This window comes from Chelonoidis abingdonii, chromosome 3 (assembly GCF_003597395.2).
Source record: "Chelonoidis abingdonii isolate Lonesome George chromosome 3, CheloAbing_2.0, whole genome shotgun sequence".
Taxonomy (NCBI): domain Eukaryota; kingdom Metazoa; phylum Chordata; order Testudines; family Testudinidae; genus Chelonoidis; species Chelonoidis abingdonii.
The window spans coordinates 32176736-32200451 of record NC_133771.1 but is presented as its reverse complement, the minus strand read 5'-3'; the positions used below and the strand labels follow the sequence as shown (position 1 = coordinate 32200451).

General features: G+C 43.3%; 1 protein-coding gene across 2 annotated transcripts in view; it reads left to right on the top strand.

Annotated features, from left to right (window-relative positions):
* GRHL1 (grainyhead like transcription factor 1) overlaps window positions 1-23716 on the top strand; it is an 85795-nt gene that overhangs the window by 2151 nt on the left and 59928 nt on the right. The window contains exons 1-3 of one of the 2 annotated variants that reach the window (XM_032779727.2): window positions 12448-12521; window positions 18556-18742; window positions 22868-22938. In XM_032779727.2, the coding sequence (XP_032635618.1) occupies window positions 12502-12521; window positions 18556-18742; window positions 22868-22938 (278 nt within the window). In that variant the 5' untranslated portion in view covers window positions 12448-12501. Of the gene's footprint in view, window positions 1-12447; window positions 12522-18555; window positions 18743-22867; window positions 22939-23716 lie in introns of those variants that run through there. The other variant, XM_075063682.1, reaches the window with a different exon arrangement.

Below are 23716 nucleotides of genomic sequence, written 5' to 3'. Positions count from 1 at the left end.
CCTTCCCACCCCCAACTCCCTACTCCCAGAGCCTGCACCCCTCACCCTTTCCTACCACCCCCCCCCCCAGCCTGCACCCAACTCCATCCCAAAGCCTGCACCCCTCACCCCCTCCTGCAACCCACCTCCTGCCCCACCCAGAGCCTGCACCCAGCACCAAACTCCATCCCAAAGCCTGCACCCCTCCTGCACCCTAATCCCCAGCTCAGGACCTGCACCCAGAGCTCACCCCCCAAGCCCCTCCCAGAGCCTTAGGCAAGTGTGGGGTGGAGTTTGGGGGGGCAGGTTCTGGGCACCACAAAATTTCTACAAACTTGTCACCCATGCCTGGGTCAGTGTGCCACCGGCAGCCGGGGGTTCCACTGCGCAGTTGCTGCTTCACTTCTCCACCTCCAGGCTTGCGGCGCCAATCAGCTGTTTGGGCCGCAAGCCTGGGAGGAGAATTAGAGCAGGACAGCGTGCTCGGGGAGGATGCGGAGCAGAGGTGAGCTGGGGTGGAGAGGTACCGCAGGGCTCCTCGGGCCAGGGGGTGGGGAGCTTCCGTGGGGGCGGGGGTCACACTTCAGGGCAAGGAGCTGCTGCAGGGCTGGGGGGGCACAAGGTGGAAGTTTCGCCTAGGGCACGAAACTTCCTTGCACCGGCCCTGGGTATGGTACATACTCCCTTCTTTGCTGCTGCCTGCAGAGTTGGGTCCTCAGTGAGCAACTACCACTCTAGCTTCCCAGCTCTGAAAGCAGCTGCACAGAAGTAAGGGTGGCATGGTATGGTATTGTCAGCCTTACTTCTGCGCTTGTGCCACCTTCAGAGCTGGGTGCCTGGCCACCCGCCGCTGCTCTCTGGCCACCCAGGTCTGAAAGCAGAGCAGAAATAAGAGTAGTAATCGGGGATGTAAATAATGTGTAAAAACAATAACCGTGCAACTGATTAAAATTCTATCTGTTACATGGTTAAACATTCAAACAGAGGTGTGGGGGGTCCTGCAGCACCCCACATTTTTGGTGGGTTTCCACTGCTGGCCCCATGCCCAGGGCTCTGTGCAGAGTGGCAGCACAGCCCTGGGCACACCAGGATGCCGAGTGCAGGGCTGGCAGCCAGGACCCCAGGGACACTCAGGGCCGGCACCCAGGACCCCAGGTGGAGTTTAATCAGTAACAGAAACCAATAAGCATCAATTTTATTGGTTAACCAGTTAAACTTTTACATCACTAGTAGTAATACCACAGCCCCCCTAATAAAACCTTATGTTCCCCCTGCTTCCTTTTGGGTCAGGACCCCCAATATGAGAAGTGCATGTCTGCTCTGTGAAATCTGTATAGTATAGGGTGAAAGAACACAAGACCAGATTTCACAGTGGAGACCAGTTTTCATGGTCTATGACATGTTTTTCGTGGCCACTGAATTTGACAGGGCCCTTATCATAGCCCATGTTGTCACATTGTGCCTTCTAATGGGCTTACATACATTTGACCAGGAGTAAGGAGTAAATACCATATAGGCTGGAATCGTTGTGGCAGATCAATGGTTGCCTAACACCATTCTTTGGTTTCTCAGCTAAAATTAATAAAAGCCAGTACCTCCAACCCCTAATAGGGAGCACAATGTTACCAAATTCAATTACACTAAAATCAGCTGACATCTGAAATAGTTACCATGGACAGCATGTCTCATCTGGGAGTGGGGGACAGCTCGTAGGGTTTGTCTACACAGCAAAGAAAAACCTGCAGCTGGCTTATGTCAGCAGACTTGGGCTTGTGGGGCTCGGGCTGCGGAGTTGTTTTCATTACTGTGTAGATTGGAGCCCTGAGCTCTGGGATCCTCCCATCCCACAGGATCCTAGAGCCTGGGAGACAACTTGAGCCCAGAAGTCTACACAGCAATGAAACAGCCCTGCAGCCTGAAACAGCCACAGGTATCTAGTTACTGTATATACATAATCTTAAAGAGCTTCCAACTTCTCTCATGAGCAAGGAGCCAGGCCACAGTGGTAAGGTAATCCCAGAAGGTGGCCAGTGCAGTGGGTCCTCTCTAGATATGATGGTCAGGTCCCGTCTGAAAGGGTTTTTATGATCAGTCATAGTTTAAATAAAATTATAAAGTTGAAATCTGAAGACTGAGAATGGATCTTGTGGGCTGTAGAAATGGAGATGTACTGCCCTAACTGTCTGGAACCAAGTGAAAAAGCAACAGTCCAACTATGAAGATCACAGGGAGAGGAGCCCAGAAATGGTTAGGCAGTCAGAGCTAGGTCACAGAAAGCACCTGGAAAGTCTTGCACACCAAGGGGGAGATTCATTCAAAACTGAGCAGAAGGTCAGTGAACGAGATATCCTGCTACCTGGAAAAAAAAAAATCTGTAACTTAGGGTAGTCTTAAAACAAACATGGAGTCAGAGTAGTGGGTTTGAGATTGTGACATGCTTTGATACTAGGGAGATTATCCAGTGCCAACAACAACAAAAACAAATGTGTGTTGAGGGGGAGGGAGGAGATTGAGATGTGACTTGTGTTCATTCATACTCAATGATTCATAGTGCTTATAGAGTGCTTAGGTGCCTTAGGCATATCTAAGATTGAAATAGAAATTGTACTGGGCACGTCAGACAGGTATAAAGAGAGAGACTCAATCCTGATGATTTCATATGTAAATTGACTTAGAGATAAATTTCATGTATGTGTGTTTAGTGCTCCAATTTTTGTTTAGATTTTAAGATTTGTTATCTATGTTGACCCTTCTTAGAGTTTTTAGGCCTTTTGGAAGAAATATCTGATGTGGTTATGAGATATGCAGCCCCAGTTGCTATTTTTATCAGCAGTTACATTATTCTTTAACAAGAATTTAAGTGTCCTTGTCACTTTTTTAAAAAGTTTGAAAGACCATCTCCTTTTATACACTGCCTCCATTGTAAACTACTTACCCTTTTATTGGTGGACATCTATAGTATTTATCATTTGTGTCAAGTTCATTAGCTAAAAGACACCTTACCATATACAGTCATAGTATTTAAAGTAATTCGAAAGGCTATATTTAACTTCATTTGAAAGACTACATATGCTTAATTACAGACACAGCTTTCTTTTAAAACTACTGTAGTGGTAAAAATACTGTGTGCATACTCAATCTACGAATGTAACAATGCGCCCTTAGATGTTGGAATAAATTAAAGTTGTGCTTTAATAAACAGGAATAAAGCTTGCAATTCATCACCAAACAGTTTGCGCGCCCTGGACACAAACGGTAAGAGTCAGATTTAAAAGTAAAGGGTGTGCCTCTAATGTGCTTGATGTCAGTACCATCCAGTTTAATCAGTCAATATTTAGTTGGTGTAATGATAGTTAACAACGAGCTGATGAACCACAGGGTGACTTAATCTTCATTCAAGTTTAGTTGTGCTCTCTTGGGACACAACTACTTTGAGTCCAGTCAACAGTGCGCTGAGGTGGAGCCACATTTCTTAAGCAGACAACTGGGGCTGGATAGCCCAAGGCTAGGGTGTCCACCTCAACCCAGCAGCTTTAACTACTTATTCTCTCTGTTTTTGTTCCATCTTCTTTTTATAATCATTTGCTAACAACATTCAAGGAAAGTCAACATTTCTTGTTTTGCTCTTTACTTTAGGTACTTGAAAAGGGGAAATTATACAAATGAAAATAGATACCTGCTTTTGACCTTTATCATTAAAAGATGAATGATCATTTTACAGTGCATAGATTAAAATGCACTAAAGTATTTAGCAACTTTGTCTTTCACAATGTTAAGTTATTAATTATTGATCTCCATGAGATTGTGAATACTTTAAAACTTTTTTCCTCTTCCCCTCTGGTACATATTTATGCCCTGGCTTTGTGTATTATTGTATATTAATGCATGTTTCCAACTTCAGGAACGCAAATATAACCTCATGACTTAGAAGAATTCACAGAACTCAACTTGCCCTTCTGTTGACTTAGCTAAGAAAGAAAGGGCAAATGAATACACAGTGTTACCCTGTCTGAGCCTCTATCAAGATTTACTTGCAAAGATTATATAATGGGAAATCTCTTTTATTTTTTTAATGGAACCTTATGACTCTCAAAGGAATTTGAGAAAATTTGAATTGTACCTCCTCTTAATTGCCTGTCTCAGTTCAAACACTTGACAATGTTCAACTAATAGTCATTTAGTTACACAAACCCATTGAAATCCTGTGTTATTAATTGAACTTTAAAAAAGCTTTTACCATTCTCCAAATATAGTCACGTAAAAATTGACTCTATTCTCTTCTGCTGCTAATGTGGTCTACAGTAGGGCATTTAACTGGTGGGTTACCACCAGTGTATGTGTCAGTGGTATAGTGTGAAGGCAAGCCAGGCTGGTTCAGGTTTGTTTTCTACCACCTGTGATGTTCACAGTTGTAATCGCATTGTTTGTAGCCCACAGCACAGCTTCCTAAAGCAGTGGCTTGTGGGAGATTTTGGAAAGCCTGGCATAATTTGAGAATAAATCAAACTCCCTTAATCCCCTGGAAGAGTCCCCTAAATCCCAATCTCAAAATGGAAGTCTGAATAAACTCTGTTGTTTCCTTGCTCGGAAAATAAGATTTCTGCTGAAGCTCCCAAAAGATACTTGTGAGGCATCTCCAGAAGTAGTGGTGATTTGATGGAGAGGCAGTACTTGTGGAGATCCATAGACTAACTGGAGTAACTGGGGAAAATTAAGGCCTGGAATTATTAGATATCTCACTTAGCTTGTTGTCTTTTTTTTTTTTTTCCCTACCACTCTTGGCTTGAGTGAGCCACCCATCAACTTGATTATTACATGTGTCTTGTGCTGCTTTAAAAACATTAGTGAAACAGAAGGAATTTGTTTAGGACTGCTTTTTATACATCTTTTGTTTCAAGACCGAATGAAATGTGTTTTCAGGTAGGTAAGAGTCATGTACTATCTAGGTGAGTAGGCTGGTATGTGGGCCAACAGATGAAATGTAACTTGTGCTTTAGCCATAGTACCCTATGGATGAATTTCTCCCAATAGAACTCTCCTGTTTTCTCCTGTTTCAGTTACTGTGGTGTTTTCTGATTTTCCTCCACCCCTCATTTATCCACCATTCTGAGTCTGGACATGTGACATAGCTCAGCCAGGCACTGTTTATGTTGAGTTCAGCACTTCTGCCCTGACTCGGAACACTGGCCATGCAGCCAGAAAGAAGAGCCGAAGGAGATGCAGGACTCTAAAAATTGAAACAAGTGTGCCGGAGGGAGCACTTTTATGTGTGGATAGGAAGAGTCTTTGAAGGGACTGCAAATAGGACTGCCTAGTGGTTAGTGTGCCATATTCTTTCCAGTGTATGCCAAATTCTTTCCTGTATACGGAGTTCTAGACCTTAAGTTGAATTAAACAAAAATAATATATAAAATGTGAGTCAAATGAATATCAGATGACTTTGTATTATACCCCTTTTCAGTCTTATGTCTAATTTAGACTGGTGGAGCCTGGCCTCCTAGCGTCTGACTCAGTCTGGAAAAAAATGGCAACTATTTCAGCTGTGGGTGTGTGAATACTTATTTAAAATAACCAATCAGCTCCTTAAAGGATGCCTATAAAACATAGTTTAGCATGGAGGGATATAAATGAAGTGAAAAGAAAGCTTGTTGTTTCATTACTTTCCAATTCTTTCTTTCTATATTTCCCCCTTTTTTACCCACATTTGTCCATCTCTTCCCTCTTCACTATTTTCTCCTCTCTCTTTCTTACCCCAGGTGGTCTCTCCATCCCATCCCAACTGCCCTCTCCATATTTCCTGAGTCTCTTTATCTGACTTTTCATTTAATCTGCCTCCTTTCTCTCTTTGCACTCACTTATTTCCCAGTTTTGCAGGAACTTTAGCTCTTGGGCACTACTCCTTTCTTTCTTGGGTTTAGCTATGAGGGGAATTGGGATCCAAACTCAGGGTCTCCTCCTTTTTCCAAACCCATGCTCCAGGGGCCACGGGGAACCTTGTGAGCCTGTTGCAGGAAGGGGAAGAAAGCTTTTGCTAAAGAGTTAGGGAGACATTGTACAGAGTGCTGAAATCCTTCCTGTTTCCTGTAAAGTTGTTTGGGGGAAATTTATCACTTTTTATAGACACCTACATTGCTAACCCCAAACATGGGATCTGTCCTATGGACAGGGACTTTGTTGTCATACAGATTTTATATAAACCACCTTGGGCTTGATTCTCCACTGCCTTGTACCTTGTGGAGGCATTGACACCTTTACAAACTTAGTATAACATTTTATTATTTTTTGTTCATTAGAGTGGTGCCGCATTGTGGTAGGACTGTACAAACACATTCGTAGACATTCCGTACCCAAAAGATCCTATAATCTAAATAGGCAAGACAGATGTGGGGTGATCAGTGTGATGGCAGCAAATGGCAAGTAAATTCCACAATTTTTCTTTTGTTTTTCCTTTTGGAGGAGTTCAGTTAGGAGGTGATTTTCTAAACAGAAGGGAAAAGAGAAGGAAAAGTGAAGCAAGGGTGATGAAAGGGACAGGACAGGGGAAAACAGAGAGGGGAGGATGTAAAGAAGGTATGAGGGGCAAGAGTGGAATGAGGCTGAGGTGCAGGGACTGTGTGAGGGAGGGGGATGGAGCAAACAGCCAATCAACCCAGGGCAGAGAATCTCCTTTCAAAATGCTATGCAGTCAGAGTGGTACAGCTATATGCCACTTCGCAGAAGTGTAAATGATTCTACAAGATGCAAGATAGTAGAGAATCAGGACCCATGTCTCCATGATGTAACCCCATTGCAAACATCCGCTTGGGTCTCTTGCATTCAGTGTGTGCAGGATTTGTGCAGTCCTGTTAGTGACATCAGAGATGTATTTACAATGGTATTACAAAGTCTAGCTTGTGACTGGCAGGTTTGTACCATTATGTCTCCTTACTATTGAAATTATTGCAGTATCACTAAGGTTATGTCTATACTTGGAGCTAGTGGTGTAATTCCCAGCTCCAGTAGTCATACAGTCAAACCCTGCCATAACGTGCCCCGCCATAATGCGAAATCGCATATAACGCGATCGCAGGTTGGCTCCCCTTTAAGGTACAGTATAATACAGTATGGTACTGTACCAATGGTCCCCAACACCATGGCAGAGGAGAGAAGCTGTAGCCCTGCACCTGCTGGGGACAGAGAATTCTGAGGCTGCGGGCACCAGTGCTCTCTGTCCCTGGCAGGCGTGAGGCCGTGGCTTTCCTCCGGCTTCAAGAGGAGCCGCGGCTCCCCGCCTAGCGGGGACAGAGAATTTCAGGGCTGCAGGCACCGGTGCTCCCTGTCCCCGGCAGGCGGGTAGCCGTGGCTCCTATTTAAGTCGGAGGGAAGCCGCGGCCCCACACCTGCTGGGGACAGAGAGAACCGGTGCCCGCAGCCCCGGAGTTCTCTGTCCCCGGCAGGCGAGGAGCCGCGGCTCCTCTTGTAGCCAGAGGGAAGCCGTGGCCCTGCACCTGCCGGGGACATAGAGCACTGGCGCCTGCAGCCCGGAGTTCTGTGTCCCCGGCAAGTGGGGGGCCGCAGCTCCTCTGCCCTGCTGCACTAGGCACCAGGTGCACCTGAATACACCACTTCGGGGACCACCTGACTGATTTGAAACCCCGCTATACTGTGACCCCGCATTTAGCGCGATGGGATTTTTTGGACCCCAAAGGTTACGGTATAGCGGGGTTTCACTGTACTTGTGCTAGCTCTGACTGAACAAGCCTACTTAAAAATATTAGTGTAGCTGCGGTAGCAGAAGCAGTGGCAGCAAGGCCTAGCCGTTGCGAGGATAACCTGCCTGGACCTCATGGATATGTACTTGGGATGGCTAGCCCATGGCACTGCTGCCATGTTCCTGTGGCTACACTACTGTTTTTAGTGCACGAGCTCAATAGTGCCAGAGTCTGTTTGAGCTGGGAATCAGACCCAGGCTCCAAGTGTAGATGTAGCCAAAGTGGACTGTTATCAGTGGATCAATCGGGCAAGAAGAGCAGTGCCTTTGAAAAGGCAGGAACTTCTATTTAAAGTTTTAAAAACAAAAAAAATCTGATAAACATTCTGTTTGGAAAGAAATGCAGAACATGTGTGACACTTCAATGGGATTTCAGCAATTCAGACCTAATGTAAATAGGGTGACGCCTGACTTCAGGGGTGTGGCTCCCACACCATGCCTGAATTGAGCCCATATAAAGTCTGCCAAGTGTGGTAGTATGTTTAATAATATTATTATTATTATTTTATTTTATTTTTATTATTTTATTAAGGATTATGCATAAGCACTGCAGGGAGAATAGACTCAAATGAAATTTGCATCTGTGCACCCCCAGGAACTTCAAGGCAGAACAAGTGAGCAGTGCGAAAATAAACACCTCAGAAAGTTGGAAATCTCTCCCTATGCTTCTAACTTTGAGTTGCTTTTGTGATTTATACTAGAAACGAACGAACACAGATTTTCAAAGAACTATCCAGCATTGTATTATATAGTTGGATACTAGTTTATCATCAGCTATACAGAGAGAGTAAGGAATTATCTTCTGTTTATTCTGACTGCAAAGCAGAATATTTTTGTATGTATTTTTTAAAAATAAAGCAGACTTTTATTTTGTGGCACAAAGGACCATCTAAAGCAGTTTACCATTTACTTTGATAGGACGGAGTCTAAATTAGATTACAGTACTTATTAAGATATTAGATGTTTGCTGCTCATGAAAATGTTGGTTCCTAGAATGCTAGTTTCAAAAGAGCCAAGGGAAGCAGAGGAAGGTAAACACATTCCAGAGGCAGGGCCCTTAGTGAGGATTTGTTCCCTTCAGTTTCATATTTCCTTTGGTTGGTTGAATTGTCTTTCTATGGGTTTTATGTTGGAGTACATCCCTTAAAGTAGTGTAGCGATTTTTATCTGGGAGAGAGAGAGACCTTAGTGTACATTCTTTTAAATTACAGTAGCTATCTGAAGCATCTGGATGGATCAGGGCTGTCCTTAGGATTTATGAGGCCTTACGCAGTATTATTAAACTGGTACCCCTAAGCCTGACTTGCTCTTAGCAACACAAACATAAGCTTATAGTATTGGAAAACTTGCCACATGCACTTTAATAAAACCAGTTTAAACAAATTAAGCACAGTATAATGCTGTTGGACTGTGTCTTCCCCGTCCCCTTGCCCAACACACACCAAGCTTTCTATAGCGTAGACGCTGCCACAGCCCAGTGCGGAAGGGACGAGGCAACAAAAGATACCGAGTTGCCCTGCTGGTTGGGGGAACTGGGTCTCCAGTTGCTCCGTGGGACCCAGGCGAGGGGGCTTACCTGGAACAAGGAGCACCCACTGGTCAGGGTGTCCATCCACTGGGGGCTGGTGCTGCCTCCTGCCCAGCATGGTCCAGGAGCCCCATGCTCCCCAGCTTCCACATTCTAGTAATGGCAGGGCTGGGGCAGGTGCACAGGGTGTGAGTGGAGAGAGGGGAGGAACTGCATGTACAGCACCCTCCCACCAGCGCTGTCACAGGCCCAGTAGGGGCATGAGAGTGCAGGGAGGAGGCAGGGGCCACGGCATTGCAACCAGAAACCCCTGGGCCTGCTGCCGAGCCTCCCCCTCGCACCACCAAGTAGTTCGAGCCTCTGTGGGGCAGGGAAGAGGAGAGGCCAGAGCAGAGCCACAGAGGTTGAGAGCTCCTCTCTGCCCCATCACTGGCAGGAGCTCTCAGCTGGCATTCAGCTGGCTGAGAGTAGCAAGTGGGCAGGGGAGGAGGGGGCAGGGAGAAGGCAACCCTAGGCCCACCAGCCGAGAGCAGCTGGTGGGGGTAGGGGGGCTGGGCCAAAGAGGAACCAGCGCATGGAGCATTGGGCTGGACCAGAGCACCCGCCCTGACCGTCCACCCCAAGAAGGCCATCCCTGGTCCCAGTGGTGCCCCAAATTTTCTGGTGCTCTATGCAGCTGCGTATGCCTAAGGACGGCCCTGTGACGGATGACTCAGTATTATTGCTGCATGAGTTTCATTATACTTGTAACCCAAACTAGCAGTCTCCCTCCCCTACTCCTTCAGGACAGCTTTAAGATATTTCAGGCTATGTCTACACTTCACTTTTGTTGGTGAAACTTATGTTGGTCAGGGATGTGAAAAAAACACACCCTGTACTCACAAAAGTTTTACTGACGAAAAGCGCCAGTGTGGACAGTGCTTTGTCGGCAGGAGATACTCTCCCACCGATAAAGCTACCACCCCTTGTTAAGGGTGGTTTTTATTTTGTCGGCTGTGCTGCTGCAAGGTGTGCAGTGTAGACACAGTATCAGAGGGGATGTTTGTATCTTTTTAGGTGTATAGATACATGTGGTTGTTTGCATTAATGGTGGAACCCAAGAAGGCTTTGAAGCGATCACTGGTGCAATTCTAGTTCTGTCTTAAACTTTCCCTTCTTCTGTGCCAAAAAAGTTCTGTTAGCAGTCTTCTATGATGGGTGTGTGTAATTGCATTTGGTTACAATATGATTCGTCAGTATGTGCAGGGTCCACACACATTTCTTGTCTCTTAGATCTTCTCTAGACTAATATATTCTATGCATGGAAGTAATGCAGAAGAATAACTGACTATGAGGCTAAGGTGGAGTAAGGGGGAAGAATGGGAACCAATGTGCAATGTGAGAAATTTATTTATTAGAAGTTGCAGTAGTGCCTTGGGAACCTCGTCCTGTCAGGGACTGTCTTTGTATTTGGGGCTTCATTCTACACGGAAGAGACAGACCCTGTTTCAAAGAGCTAGATATTCTCTTGTCTTTTATGACATAAGAATGAGTTTGGCTGAGGGTAGGGGGTGCATGTATGTGCATGCATACCTATGTATAGCTTGACAAAACTTTATACCAGCAAAGTGTCTAATGTTAAAGGGCACCTTACCAGTATCCACCAGGAACATGCCATTAAGTGATATCATCTCCAAAAGCCCTCTGTTGGATCAACCTGCCATTCCAGAGCTCTTCACCACCCTCTCTGGGGTTCCTGGAAGGGTTGCTTAAGGGGGTGAGGAGATTTCACCTCCCCACACAAGCTACGTTGGCACTGCCCCTTGAGGGAGTGAGAGGCCATGAAACAGGCTGTTCTGGTCCAAATCATTTACACTCCTGTAATCTGAAATTATTGCATTGAAGGCTAAGGCAACATGCTGGATTTGAAACCAGTAGTAGAGATCAGAATAACAACTGTCTTTTTTTTTCCCTCAGAAAAGATGTTTCAGTGTGTGCTTTGTATACACTTACGCTGCATGGTCGCTAAATATTTTCCATAATTTACCTACTGCTACTTGTTCTAGAGAAAGAATTGATAAAGTGTAGATGGTGTTCACTACTCCAGTTGTCTTCACTGGTAGACAGGCTCCTAAGCAGGATTTATCCTCTACCAGCTGATATGAAGGTTCCTGTAAATGTTGTCTTTAGTATTGTGTTTGAAAGGTCCTGTTCTAAGAGGTGTGTTAGTTAACACAATTTAACATTCTAGTGAAGAGGAGAAGACGCTGTAGCTCAAACCCGGTTTGAACATACTGTGGTGCTGTAGGGGGAAAATTTCAGAAAACATTGTGGCAACAAGCTACTGAAATTGTTCAAGTAAGAAAGAGAGAGATGTGCCCAAATACTTCCTATATTTCGTAACCTGCAGATAGTAAGGTGGACTAAAGCAAGCCTCTACTTAAGAGATGGCTGTTTTTTGCAGTGGAAAAGTGACTTGTCCACAGGAGAATTCCCCTCTATAACAAGAGTGATCCCAGTGTTCTGAGGAAAGGTGGATAATAAGGAATCATTAAGTCACTTAGTTTACAGTTTAATATAACCAGTTCCCACCTGGGACTGGACCAAGGCCTAGGCCTATGCTGCACTGGCAATGCTTGCCTAGCAGGCTCAGGGCCTAGCTGACTCTTCCACTTCCCAATTTCTGCCATACTTGGGTGTCTTTTCACCTCTGTTGTAACATAAGGTACAAGACCTGCACCATCTGCTTCTCTCCAGCTCGGATCTGGTCGCTGCTGAGGCTGTAGCAGAAGCAGGTCGGGGTAAAGGGGGAGGGCTGCGATTTAGGGTCGCGTGGGTGCTGCCATGGTGGGAGGTCAGGCTGAAGGCGCGGCGAGGGGTGCAGCTCAGAGGTCGTCTGGAGCTCAACAAGCCCCTGTCCAGCAAGCGCGGTCTCAGCCTCTGGCCGCCGAGATTCTATTTAGAACCCGCAACGTTGTCAAACCCCGCCCTTCCCTCGAGCCGCCTAATCAGGCGTCTCCCTGGGAAGTTGGGCAACTGAGGCTCCGCCCCCAAGGGAACTCTGCAAGCCAATGGGAAGCGGCCCACAGGTGCGATCCACCTGCGGATCCCAGAGCCACCTAAGCTAGCCAGAAAAGCCGACAAAACCCGTTTGCGCGGCAGGCTGCGCGCTGCTCTGGCTCCAGCTCCCTCCCCAGTACCCGGGCCGCCGCCAGCCACCGTCCCAACCCGCTGAGCCAGTTCTGCCACCCGCTGGCTGCCAGACATGACCCAAGACTACGACAAGTAAGTGAGCGAGCAGGAGAGAGTCTAGGCAGGTCCGACCAACGTTGCTGCCTGTCTCTTTGCACCGGCTGGGGATCCTCGCCCTGTCTTGTGGGCGCCTGCGGGACGGGTGCTGGGGGAGGAGCTCAGGAGAAGCAGCTGAAGGTGGCTATTCGTGTAGCACTGCAGGATCCCTAGGAGGGGTTGGCAGCAGCCGCTGGAGTGACTGGGGGTTGGCGTCAGCCTCTCCCTGCTGATGGATTTGGGGTGGATGCCCCGTAGCCGGGTACCTGACCCTACTCGGCCCTTGGGGAAATAGTCCCGCTCCTTTCAAGCGGCCCGGCCGGACGCAGGCGGTGAAGGGGGCACTGAGTAGTCCTTGGGGTGTCCCTCACGAACGGGGCTGTGTGTACGTTGGCAGACTCCGGAGCACCTGCTCCTGCGGCTGGCGGGGGCGAGGTACGGAAACTTCAGCTAGAGCCTAGCGCCTGCCCCCCTTTCTCCTTTCACGGACCCCGCCTTCCCAGTGCAGCGTGGAGCCTCTGGGAGTGCGGGTGTATCGCTGTCCCGCGTAGGGCCGGCGGATGGCCCCAGGGTCAGGCTCTTCCCCTCTCTGAGCTGCATGGTATAAATCAAGCTCTTGCGTTAAATCCGCCGAGATCCCCCCTGTCGATTTTCCGAACCCGTTCCGACCTCTGTTTAAATAAAGCACTCGCCAGGCGCGGATCGGGTAACAGTAACCACGAAGTCAGGCGTTGATTTCTGGCAGAGGGAAATTTCACGTCTTCCGCCCGGGAGGGGCACTTCTGACTTAGCTCATAGATTTCTATAGTGGCCTCCGAGCTTTAGCCTGCAGCTTTGGGACCCATCCACCCCCTTCCCTGTCTGCGTGCAGCGATGGGCTCTCTCGCTTGCTGCCGGGGTAATCTGTAAGGATCAGCTGGTCACCAAGATCATCCCGTGTCTGAAGTTTAGTGCTCTGTTTTTGGAATCTCTCTCTTCTCTCTCCCACTTTGTTATAATCAAACTTTCGAGAAGACAGTCCGGCTTTGAAACTCGACACCTGTACTGAGGCGTTGGTCACCATCCTCCTCCTCCTCCTCCTCCACTTCTCTTTAAATGCTGAGTGCGGCGAATAATCAGTCCGTGTCTGTAAGGAGGAGCCTCTCAGCCTTCAGAAGTGCATAGGGGGCTGTAGACATTCACCCCTTCCACAACACTTGTTTCGATGGGCTTTTCTAATGCAGGATCTTACCGAATTGCCGTGTACTGCTTTTTTTTCCTCTTGAAGATTTAAGAACAAGGGCTGGGAAGTGAGAGCAGCGTTAACTGGGACATCATTATTTGAGGCACACCTAGGGTTTGTTTTTTTTAATGACTTGAACATTGTTGCTCTAATTTAAAGAGATTTCCTGGGTTTGGCCTTTGGCAGTGTTAGACCTTAATGCACAGATTTGTAAAAACTGTCTTTTAAAATACTACAAGCTGCTTATATGCTGTAGAACCAAGATCTGATGGATTTTTATGAAACCCACGCTCCTGGAAAAATGGACTTCCCCAGGTAATCTGGTGTTTTTAGCAATGTCAGCTGAAAAATCTAACTATCTTTACCATTTTCAGAAGTCCAAAATATTATATTGTAAACTTTGGGAGCAGAGACCTTGTCTTTGTGCCTGTATGTTATAAAGTCATAGTGACTATTTACTCTGTGCAAGTAGGTGCTGTAGTGGAGCAAGGGTAGTCTTGTATATAGGCAGACTCTTGGACAGGTCCTTACTGTATGTGTAATACACTGATTAAATACAAATAATTAATTTTTAGTTACAATAAAATACTTCAGAACTGCTTGGAATTGAAAAAATTGGATTTGTTTAGTCTGGAAAAGAGAAGCCTGAAAGGGGACATAACAGTTTTCAAGTATGTAACAGATTGTTACAAGGAGGAGAAAGAAAATGTGTTTTTCTTAACCTCTGAGGGTAGGACAAGAAGCAACGGTCTTAAATTGCAGCAAGGGAGTTTAGGTTGGACGTTAGGAAAAACTTACTAACTGTCAGAGTGGTTAAGCACTGGAATAAATTGTCTAGAGAAGTTGTGGAATTTCTGTCATTGGAGATTTTTAAGAACAGGTTAAACAAACACCTGTCAGGGATGATATAGATAATACTTAGTCCTGCCACAAGTGCAGGGGACTGCAGTAGGTGACCTCTCGAGTTCCCTTCCAGTTCTGTGACTTCATGTAGCATTTGCAGCATAGATAATGTAGGTTGTTTTCCATTCAAGAACATGGAATACAGGGCAGTACCTAAAATTACTTTTAAAATGCTTTTTCCCCACCAAAATCTATTTTAAAAACTCAAGTTTGTAAAAGTTATGAACATGTTATAAAATTTAAAATATAAGAATGTGCTTTAAATCTCTGTTAAATTTGGAATGTATGCTTGATATTTACAACAGTGCTGCTTATTACATATAGAATGCTCCTGCTTTCTGAGAGAGAAATGTGCATGTATGTATAATGTCAGGTGTTCCAAAATTAATTTGTTGCTTAATCTCTGTATGGCAGTTTTTTACAAGTTCCAGTAATGCTAATCAGCCAATCAGTCAAATACGTACAGGGTTTCTTTGTGAAATATTCTGAGGTCCTTGTTAGTGATTTGAGATCCATCAGTCATTCAGTTACTACTAGCTCTAGATTTTGACAATCTAACTGCTAAACAGGAATAAGATTTCACTTTGTTGGAGGGTATTTACCAAAAACTCATGTTCAGCTGTCTAGGTTTTTTACAGTATATTTTATAAACAACACAATATAGTACTGCAAAGTGTAGATGTTTCTTTTAGAACATATTTGTGCTTTAAATGTTGGATGCTAGTAGTTGAATTGAAACTGATTTGCAAATACGTAACCTTTATCATTAGCTATCTAGATGTGCATGTATGTATGTATGTATCGCATACTACTTGTTTGTGTATACAGAACCTAGCACCATGGGGTCCTGGTCCATGATGAGAGTTCCTTGGTGCTATAATAATATGAATAATAGTAATTATTCAAAATTGTTCAAGGTGGCCAAATAGGGTGATGGATGCCAGATAAGTACAGAGAGAGAGAGAACCTTGCTAATTCTCAGTTTTGACCTTTGCCTTTGACTACCTTTTTTTTTTTAAACTTGATAACTTGGCAAATTTAAGTCTGAATGTATTACAGTATGCTTTGTTTACTTGGATAGTTGTAGGCTGGGTCTTTTATAAATTGTCATTATTCTAGTAAGTGGACTGTATGCTACTTTATAAAAGTAAATGTCTTTAAAAATGGGAGACCTCATTAAGGCCCTTTCAATCATAGGGAATTTTGTTGAGCGTTTCCCTAAGGGAGATGAGACCTAACAGCTTCATGTATAAACCTCACTTTGTCTTCTGTACTGTAAACTCATTGACACAAACTGTCTTTATCTCTGTGTTTGTTACAGCACCAACCCTATGCTCTGTGTAAGACAAATAACAATAAAAAGCACTCTACTATTGAGTAAATGGATTGTGACAATGGGACTTTTTTTCTTTTGAGAGAGAGTTATTGGGTTTGCAGATTAGCAAAGTCAGAAAGAACAGGTTCTACTGCATGAACAAATTGCGCGCACGCGCACAAAAAGTAGGAAAATATTGCAGGAATAAGTGACATGAGATCAGTACTGGCACAAAATCGCTACAGTGCAGAGAACACACATTCCTGTAAGGTTTTCCTACCAATTTACAGTTTGGTCAAGCAGAAAACAAATCAACTTTTTTTCGAGTATTTAAATGCACAGTAGAAGACTTATTTCCAAAACTTGCTAATAGCATCCAGTACTTTATGCACAGATCACGGCCAATATACATATTGAAACTTAAAACTCTTCACAGGTCTATCGTCAGAAAAACACATGTTTGACTGTCTTTTTATAAATATGTTCTCATTTTCTTAAAAGAACCTGTAATCCTGTTAAGGGATTGAGTTACTGCCAAACCCTACACTTTGTTGATAATTCTAAAGATAATTCTTTCTACACTCCTTTTAGAGGAGGTAGGTTACCTTTAGGGCAATTGTGCATTTTATTTGAGTGTTGCAACAAGAGACGAGTCTTACAAAAAAAAAACACGTAGTTTCTGAGTTTACTGGATTTCAGTTTAGTGCTTGTTCAATTCTGAATGGTTTTGCATTTAGATTAATTTTTCTTCCATATGGATCTTCTCACATTGCTGAAAGAGAATGGTTTTATGGTCTGAACACCAAGTTTAAATCCAAGCGAGGTTGATTCAGCCCTTCAGCTTTAAGAAGGTAGATAAAATGAGTTCCATGCAGGCTACTACAGGTGGTTCAATCTTTGATATGACCTTAACCCGAGGGCCTATCCATTCTGTATGGCCATCTAAAAATTCCTTGTAATTTCTAAAATAGTAGGTGTTTGCCCTGCACCCTTGGAGAAAATTCAAACTCATCCCATTGTTTGTTTGCTGTGCCAGTTTGCTACACTCTGCTCCAAAGGTGGCTCATTTTACAGATTGACACACATCCTCTCTGTGAATGTATAAATCCCCCTTCATCCAGAAACTGCGAACCCTTACTCACATGAGTTGTCCTTAAATCATGCAAGTGGTCCCCAGGATGTCATTGAGCCCGCTTGGGTGAGTAAGGGTTTACAGATTCAAATCCATAGTTTGCAAAGCTCTTAGGAAAATTACTAGGTGAAAGAAGTTACAAATGCAGGATATTTATTAAGTTGACTGTAGTGTTTTATTCCTTCAATATTCTAATATGTTACAATCTTTGAATAGTCCTGAGAGTAAGTTCAACAAAAAAGATGTTTCTGTTTCTTAAGGATGTTGGTTGTGTGGTGGTGGTGTTTTTTAAGAATTGATATGTCTCTTTTTTCAAAAGTCGAAACACAAAGAACCTGTAGTAAACATCAACTAGGCTTCTGTGCACATTGGGGGTGGGAATAAGCATGGGGGAACTGTTGGAACTGGTTTAAAACCAGTTCAAGCTAACATGGTTTAAACATTGTCTGCCTGGCCAGTGTGGATGAAGCATATATTTTAAAAACTGAATTGAAAATGTTAACTTGTTTAGGCTGGTAAAATTGTGTTTTGCTGCAAACACCATCTCTCCCCTCTTCCACACGTGTGAGTGCTTGGAGTTTTCTCCTTCACAATAAGAACAAAATGTTTTGAAAAAATCTAATTATTTTTCATGGAGGTAATACCCACACCTCTTTGGGGCGGGGAGGGAAGGGAGGAGGTGGAATTGTGTGTAGGTGGTTTTTCTTTCCTGGTAGCCCACTGGGTTTCTCAGTCTGTGACAATGTCTTGAGAATCTCACAGGTAAACATACAATACAGAGCTTGGCTTCTATTTCCAGAAAATTGCACTGCCTTGTTGATTTATGGTCTCCTTTGGCTACATTCCATGTATAGTATTCAGGTAATCAGCAGCTTTTAATAGCTTTCAAATATACCCCAAGAATTAAATACGTTGTCTTGAGGGAATTGTCAGACATAGGAAAGTAGAGTTAACTGTGTTTTATAACATGACAGTGGTATTTGTTAATGCAAACTCTGTCTTGCATGACAAAGCATGAAACCATTCTCTGTATGGTGCATAGAGAGAGCTTGAATAAATTAGTAAGTAGCAAGTTACTGTTGTACAATATCTTTTTGTTTAGTAATATGCTAATAATACCGTGGGTCTTAGAACATTAAAAGTGTTGTGAATTTATTAGCCTATTTTGGATTCCAAATATTTGTTAGCAGGCCAGCTATTATCTTCAGTAGTTTTATGATCTCACTGATGTAATTCCATTGAGTTCAGTGAGGTTACTCCTGATCTCATGTATGTCAGTGGAAATCAGAATTGTATCCCGTATCCTTCTGTTGACTGACCATTGTGTAACATTAAGTCATAATATTAACATAGTAAAAAGCTGACCACTAATTCTTAAGTGTTACAAAGTTTGTGAAACATGCTTATTATATACTTCTTGGATGCATTGTAACAAAGATTCATGTTTTTATGACCAAAGCAAAAGGCCCGTGTTGGTTCTTCAGAATGACACTCTCTACTCCCAGAGGCGTCCATACACTAGTGAAGATGAAGCCTGGAAGTCCTTCCTTGAAAATCCCCTTACAGCAGCCACCAAAGCCATGATGAGCATCAATGGCGACGAAGACAGTGCAGCTGCCCTGGGATTGCTGTATGACTATTACAAGGTAGGTTGGCACCAGTAACACCTAACAGCTAAAGGTGCACTTGTTTTGCCTGCAAGTGCACCTGAAGCAGTAATTTGCTAGGGAATATAATGTAGCTGTTTACATTATTAATAGCTACTATGCAATGAGGACTCTGAGTTGGTGGTTCTAACCCTTTAAAAAAAAAAAATGTAAAACCACTTTGATTTTCTGACAATAGATTTCTTTTAAGCTAAATAGAAACCAGTTGTTCTGGAATCTTTTTTGTAATAGATCAGGGTACTTGTGTAGCCTACTGACCCATGTTTTTCAGGATGCAGTTTTTAATAGTTACTAGCTGAAATGCTGGAGTGTGTGTATATGAATATAAAAATGTGGGGCAAGGGACTGTCTTTTTGTGTTCCATTTGTATAGTGCCTAGCACAATGATACCCTGGGCCTCTTGGGCGCTACCACAATATTCATATTATTTAATAATAAGATTTAGGTTGAGATTTTCTAAAGAGCCTAATACAGGCAGGTTCCTGAATCCCGTTTATTTTCACTGATCTGTTTGTAGGTTTAGAGCATGGACGGTCTTCTCAGTGCTCCTCCAGACACCAAACGAACATTGTTAATTATTGACAATCACAAACATATTTTCCAGCCTTTAGAACTACTGCACTTGTTATATACAAAGTACATGCCTATTGTTAAGAGTTTAACCAATTTTTCAAGCAGTATAGTTTCATGAAACTGCCAGCTTTGTGTATATAGAAGTATTTCGTAATCTCTAATGCACAACTCAGTTTAGTCCTTAATGCATGTGACAAAATAATTGGTGTAAAGGTCATCATAACTGACACTTGTAGGAAAGCTTGTTTTCTCCCTTAAAACGCCATACCTCTCTATGCTTGTTTGTTATGCCAGTGAAAAAGCCGCCTTGTCTGAGGATTTTAATCTGCTCAATCCATTGTTAAATGTGAATAAACTGTGAAGAGAAATTTTGGCAGAGGCTGTAGTGAAGAGCTTTTAGTGAAGCACAAAGAATTTGCTGTGCATTGGTATTTTATTCAGGGTTTCCTTCTCTACTCATGCCATCTATAAACTGTAGGAAAGGTATGGGGAGGGCAAGCTTACATGCGAAAAAAGTATAAAATGTTAGAAGGATTCATCTGTCATTTTCAGAGACTAAGTTAAAGGAGAAGGTGGGAGCTTCCAAGGTCTGGAGCAGAAAATTAAAGGCTGCCACCTGTAAAGGTTTTTGTAAAAAATTTGTAATTTGTTTTCCTCTGAGCCAAGACTAGCCTAACTCTGACAAAAGGGACAGAGTCCTGTGGCACCTTATAGACTAACAGACATATTGGAGCATAAGCTTTCGTGGGTGAATACCCACTTCGTCAGACCTATGTGGTGGAAATTTCCAGAGGCAGGTATAAATATGCAGGCACTGGGCTACCCCTCTGATACTAGCTCTGACAGTGTGACTTGGAAAGCCTTACATCAACAGTTTCAAAAGTTAGTAGTCATTTTTGGGTGCCCAACTTGAGACGCCTTGAAAGGGATTAATTTTCAGTAAGTGCTGAGCACATGCCCTCTGAAAATTGGGCCCCTTTAATATGTCTTAAATTAGGCACCCGAAAATGGAAGTTTCCAGAATCCCTAGTCACTCCAGAAAATCTTGACCTACATTCTTCTGATGCTCTCTTACATTCTCTATGCTACTTAAAAGCCACTGGATTTTAAAGATTTTAATTGGAAGCTATTTAGAAAAGTACTGTTTCTACTAGGGTTTTCTGTCATCAGCCTATAATTACTCTTACAAAAAATTAGGCGTTTCCAATATAATTTAAATAGCTTGTATTTGTCAGGTAAAGGTGCAGTATCTGATCATGCTTACGCAGCATGTTTCAGTGCTGGAAGGTCTGGAGTTAATTCCTTCTAATGTATGAATGTATTAATTCTTGTTTGTTTAAATGGTATGTGCTATCAGTGTCTTGTAGCTTTTGTGTTTTATCAGAGTAGCCTGGAACCTCAGGATAAGTGAAATTTAATGGCCAAATAGTAAGTAAGAGATCTGCATTTATATTTTTTTAACAATATATTTAGGAAGTTTTAACAAGCTTACAAATCCTTGCCATGTAACTATCAGAGACAAAATAATTACAAAAGTGAGCTTTTGTTTACAGATTATACAAGAATATAGTAATCTGATCTCTCTTTAACAGGATATTACCATAGTATAAAGTGAGTATCCTTACACCAGCCCATGGCATGTCTATTACCAGTGTGTGGGGGTGAGGTTCTGTGGCCTGCAGTGTGCAGGAGGTCAGACTAGATGATCATGATGGTCCCTTCTGACCTTAAAGTCTGAGACTGAATGCAAATATCCTGTTCACCAGTATCCTGACTTTAGAAGATCTCAGTTTAATCCCTAATGTACATCATATCTCCCCCACAGCTTTATAAAATACTAGCTGGGGTTTTGCGGTAAGGACTGTAAGTAGCCTTCATCTTTTAAATAGTAAAATGTTGTTGGTGTAAAGTGGAGAACTAGATAGCTCAGATGATGTATAATAGTGGAATATGGAGCATTTTTCTTTGTCCAGGTTGCTGGTTCATATCTAGCCCAAGTCTATAGATGACAAAAGCCATTACTGAGAGCTGGTCAGTGACTTACATCAGAAGCATCATAGTCTAGTCAATAGAAAATCACCCTTTATAAACTATTTATAAATATACCCTCAACATAAAGGGTTAATACATGAGTAATAAATATTTTTAATACATTTTTAGAGTCCTGAAGGTCAATAGGTTGCTTATAACTATGGTTTATAGTTAGCTATAAGCACATCAGCAGAAGGTTTCTATTAATTATGTTTAATCCTTCATAACTTATCAATATATCTTTAATACAAAGTGTGACTGGACAGGATATGGGACTGGGGTATTAGGAACTCATCCAAGTTCTGCTGTTGATTTGTTCTATGGCCTTGAACAAATTGTTCAGAGCCTAATTTTCAAATGTGTTAACTCCAATTGAAGTCAGTGAGTATCTGTGGGAGCTCAGATCCACTGAAGAGCAGGCCATCAGCCTTTCTCTCTCTGCTTTCCCATGTATAAAATGAGGATATCGTCTACCTTACAGGGGCACAGTGATAATTAGCTACTGTTTTATATTCACAAAGCAGTATGCAGACTCTATAAAGGCCAAGTATTGTCGTCATTAAACTCAGTGGTCTCATTCTAGTTCCCAGGGAAAGTCCAAGACTAGTCTCAAAAAATATCTGACCAAAAGTGTCTGCAGAGGCAAAGGTGTGAATGGGCAATGAGAAACTGGTCTAGACAGCCCCTGTGGGAAGACCGAGGATGTCACTCTCCAGAACTCATAGACTTTAAGGTCAGAAGGGACTAATATGATCATCTAGTCTGACCTCCTGCACAAAGCAGGCCGCAGAATCCTACCCATCCACTTCTATAACAAACTCCTAACCTATGTCTGAGTTATTGAAGTCTTCAAATTGTGGTTTGATGACCTCAAGCTGCGGAGAATCCACCAGCAAGTGACCCATTCCCCACGCTGCAGAGGAAGGTGAAAAACCTCCAGGGCCTCTGCCAATCTGCCCCGGAGGAAAATTCCTTCCCGACCCCAAATATGGCGATCAGCTAAATCCTGAGCATGTGGGCAAGAGCTGTTGAGCTGATCTTTCCTAAGTAATAAAGTCACCAGACAAATTGAAGCCTGTCAGTTTTCTTTATCAGAGCTACTAGTGACAACTCATTATTTTCCCTCCAATTCCATTATTCCAGTTGCTGACACTTGATAAGAGATGGTGATCTTTCCAGCCAGGTTGGAAACTTGTCCCTGTCCTAAGGTTTAAGCAGTTTGTCTTGTTTTTTCTATGCAGGAATCTAAATTCCAAAGTACCACTCCATTCTATTAATTTGGGATTCTTTAAGCAGCATATGGAATAGACTTGACTTCCCAAAACAACAGTGATGATGATACGTTTTGGCATTGTAAAGAACTTTACAGGTGTTAATTGTACTTTAAATAATTGATCCATAACAGAGTGATTCTTAGCTTTCCAAACTGTGGGGAAAAAAGAATGGGCCAACCTTGTTTGGATAAGAACAGTTAAACTCTCACATGACTTATACCTCCAGGTTCCCAGAGAAAGAAGGACTTCAACAGCAAAACCAGATGTAGATCATCCTGACCAAGATCATGGCAAAAGGTACTGGATTCTATTGTTGCACTTTTGCTTTAACTGACATCCTGATATATTGCTAAGGTTGTTTAAATGAAGTTTGCATTTGAAGCTCTCCTGCATTTGTAATGGAGATTGCAATCCTTTCTTCTGCACCATGAAGGCACAGCAACTCTTGTAACAACCCAAGGGTTAAATGGTGGAGTTACCACAAGCTTCGGAGTCAGGGTCAGCAGGTACTTGAGGTGCTCCAGGACCAACTAGGATTTGAATTTTGATTCAGAAAGTCAAGGCTCCATCCACTTCTCATCCCTGCCCACCCAGCACCTCCTGTGCAAGAGAGGGAATAGCAATGCAGTGGAACTGCTCTCTTCCCCCATGTGACAATATCCCTTTCAGGGGCATAAGGAGGTGGCTGATAAGCATTTACTCCCGAGGGTTTACACAAGGTGGCTCATGATTGAGTCTTAATGGGCAGGTCCTGATCTTTCAACTACCCAAGATCCGGTCCTTACATAAACCCCATCAGTTACTAGGTGCTACAGGATTGGATGTATTTGGAATATGTAGTCAGGATTAATTTGAATGGTGTGCCATAAAACATTGCAATGTGTTTATGGTTTATTAACCTGTGGTTCTGATGCATAAGTTTCACTTGGATAAATTTTTGCAGTCTTTTCTTTTATTTGGGGTGGGGGTGGAACCCACCAACAAACCATGGAATTTTAAAACTTGAATATAAATTAACCTTAAGTCACACTCCTTGCTGCCCTCTTCCTATAACACTAAGCTGAAGAGAGAGCTG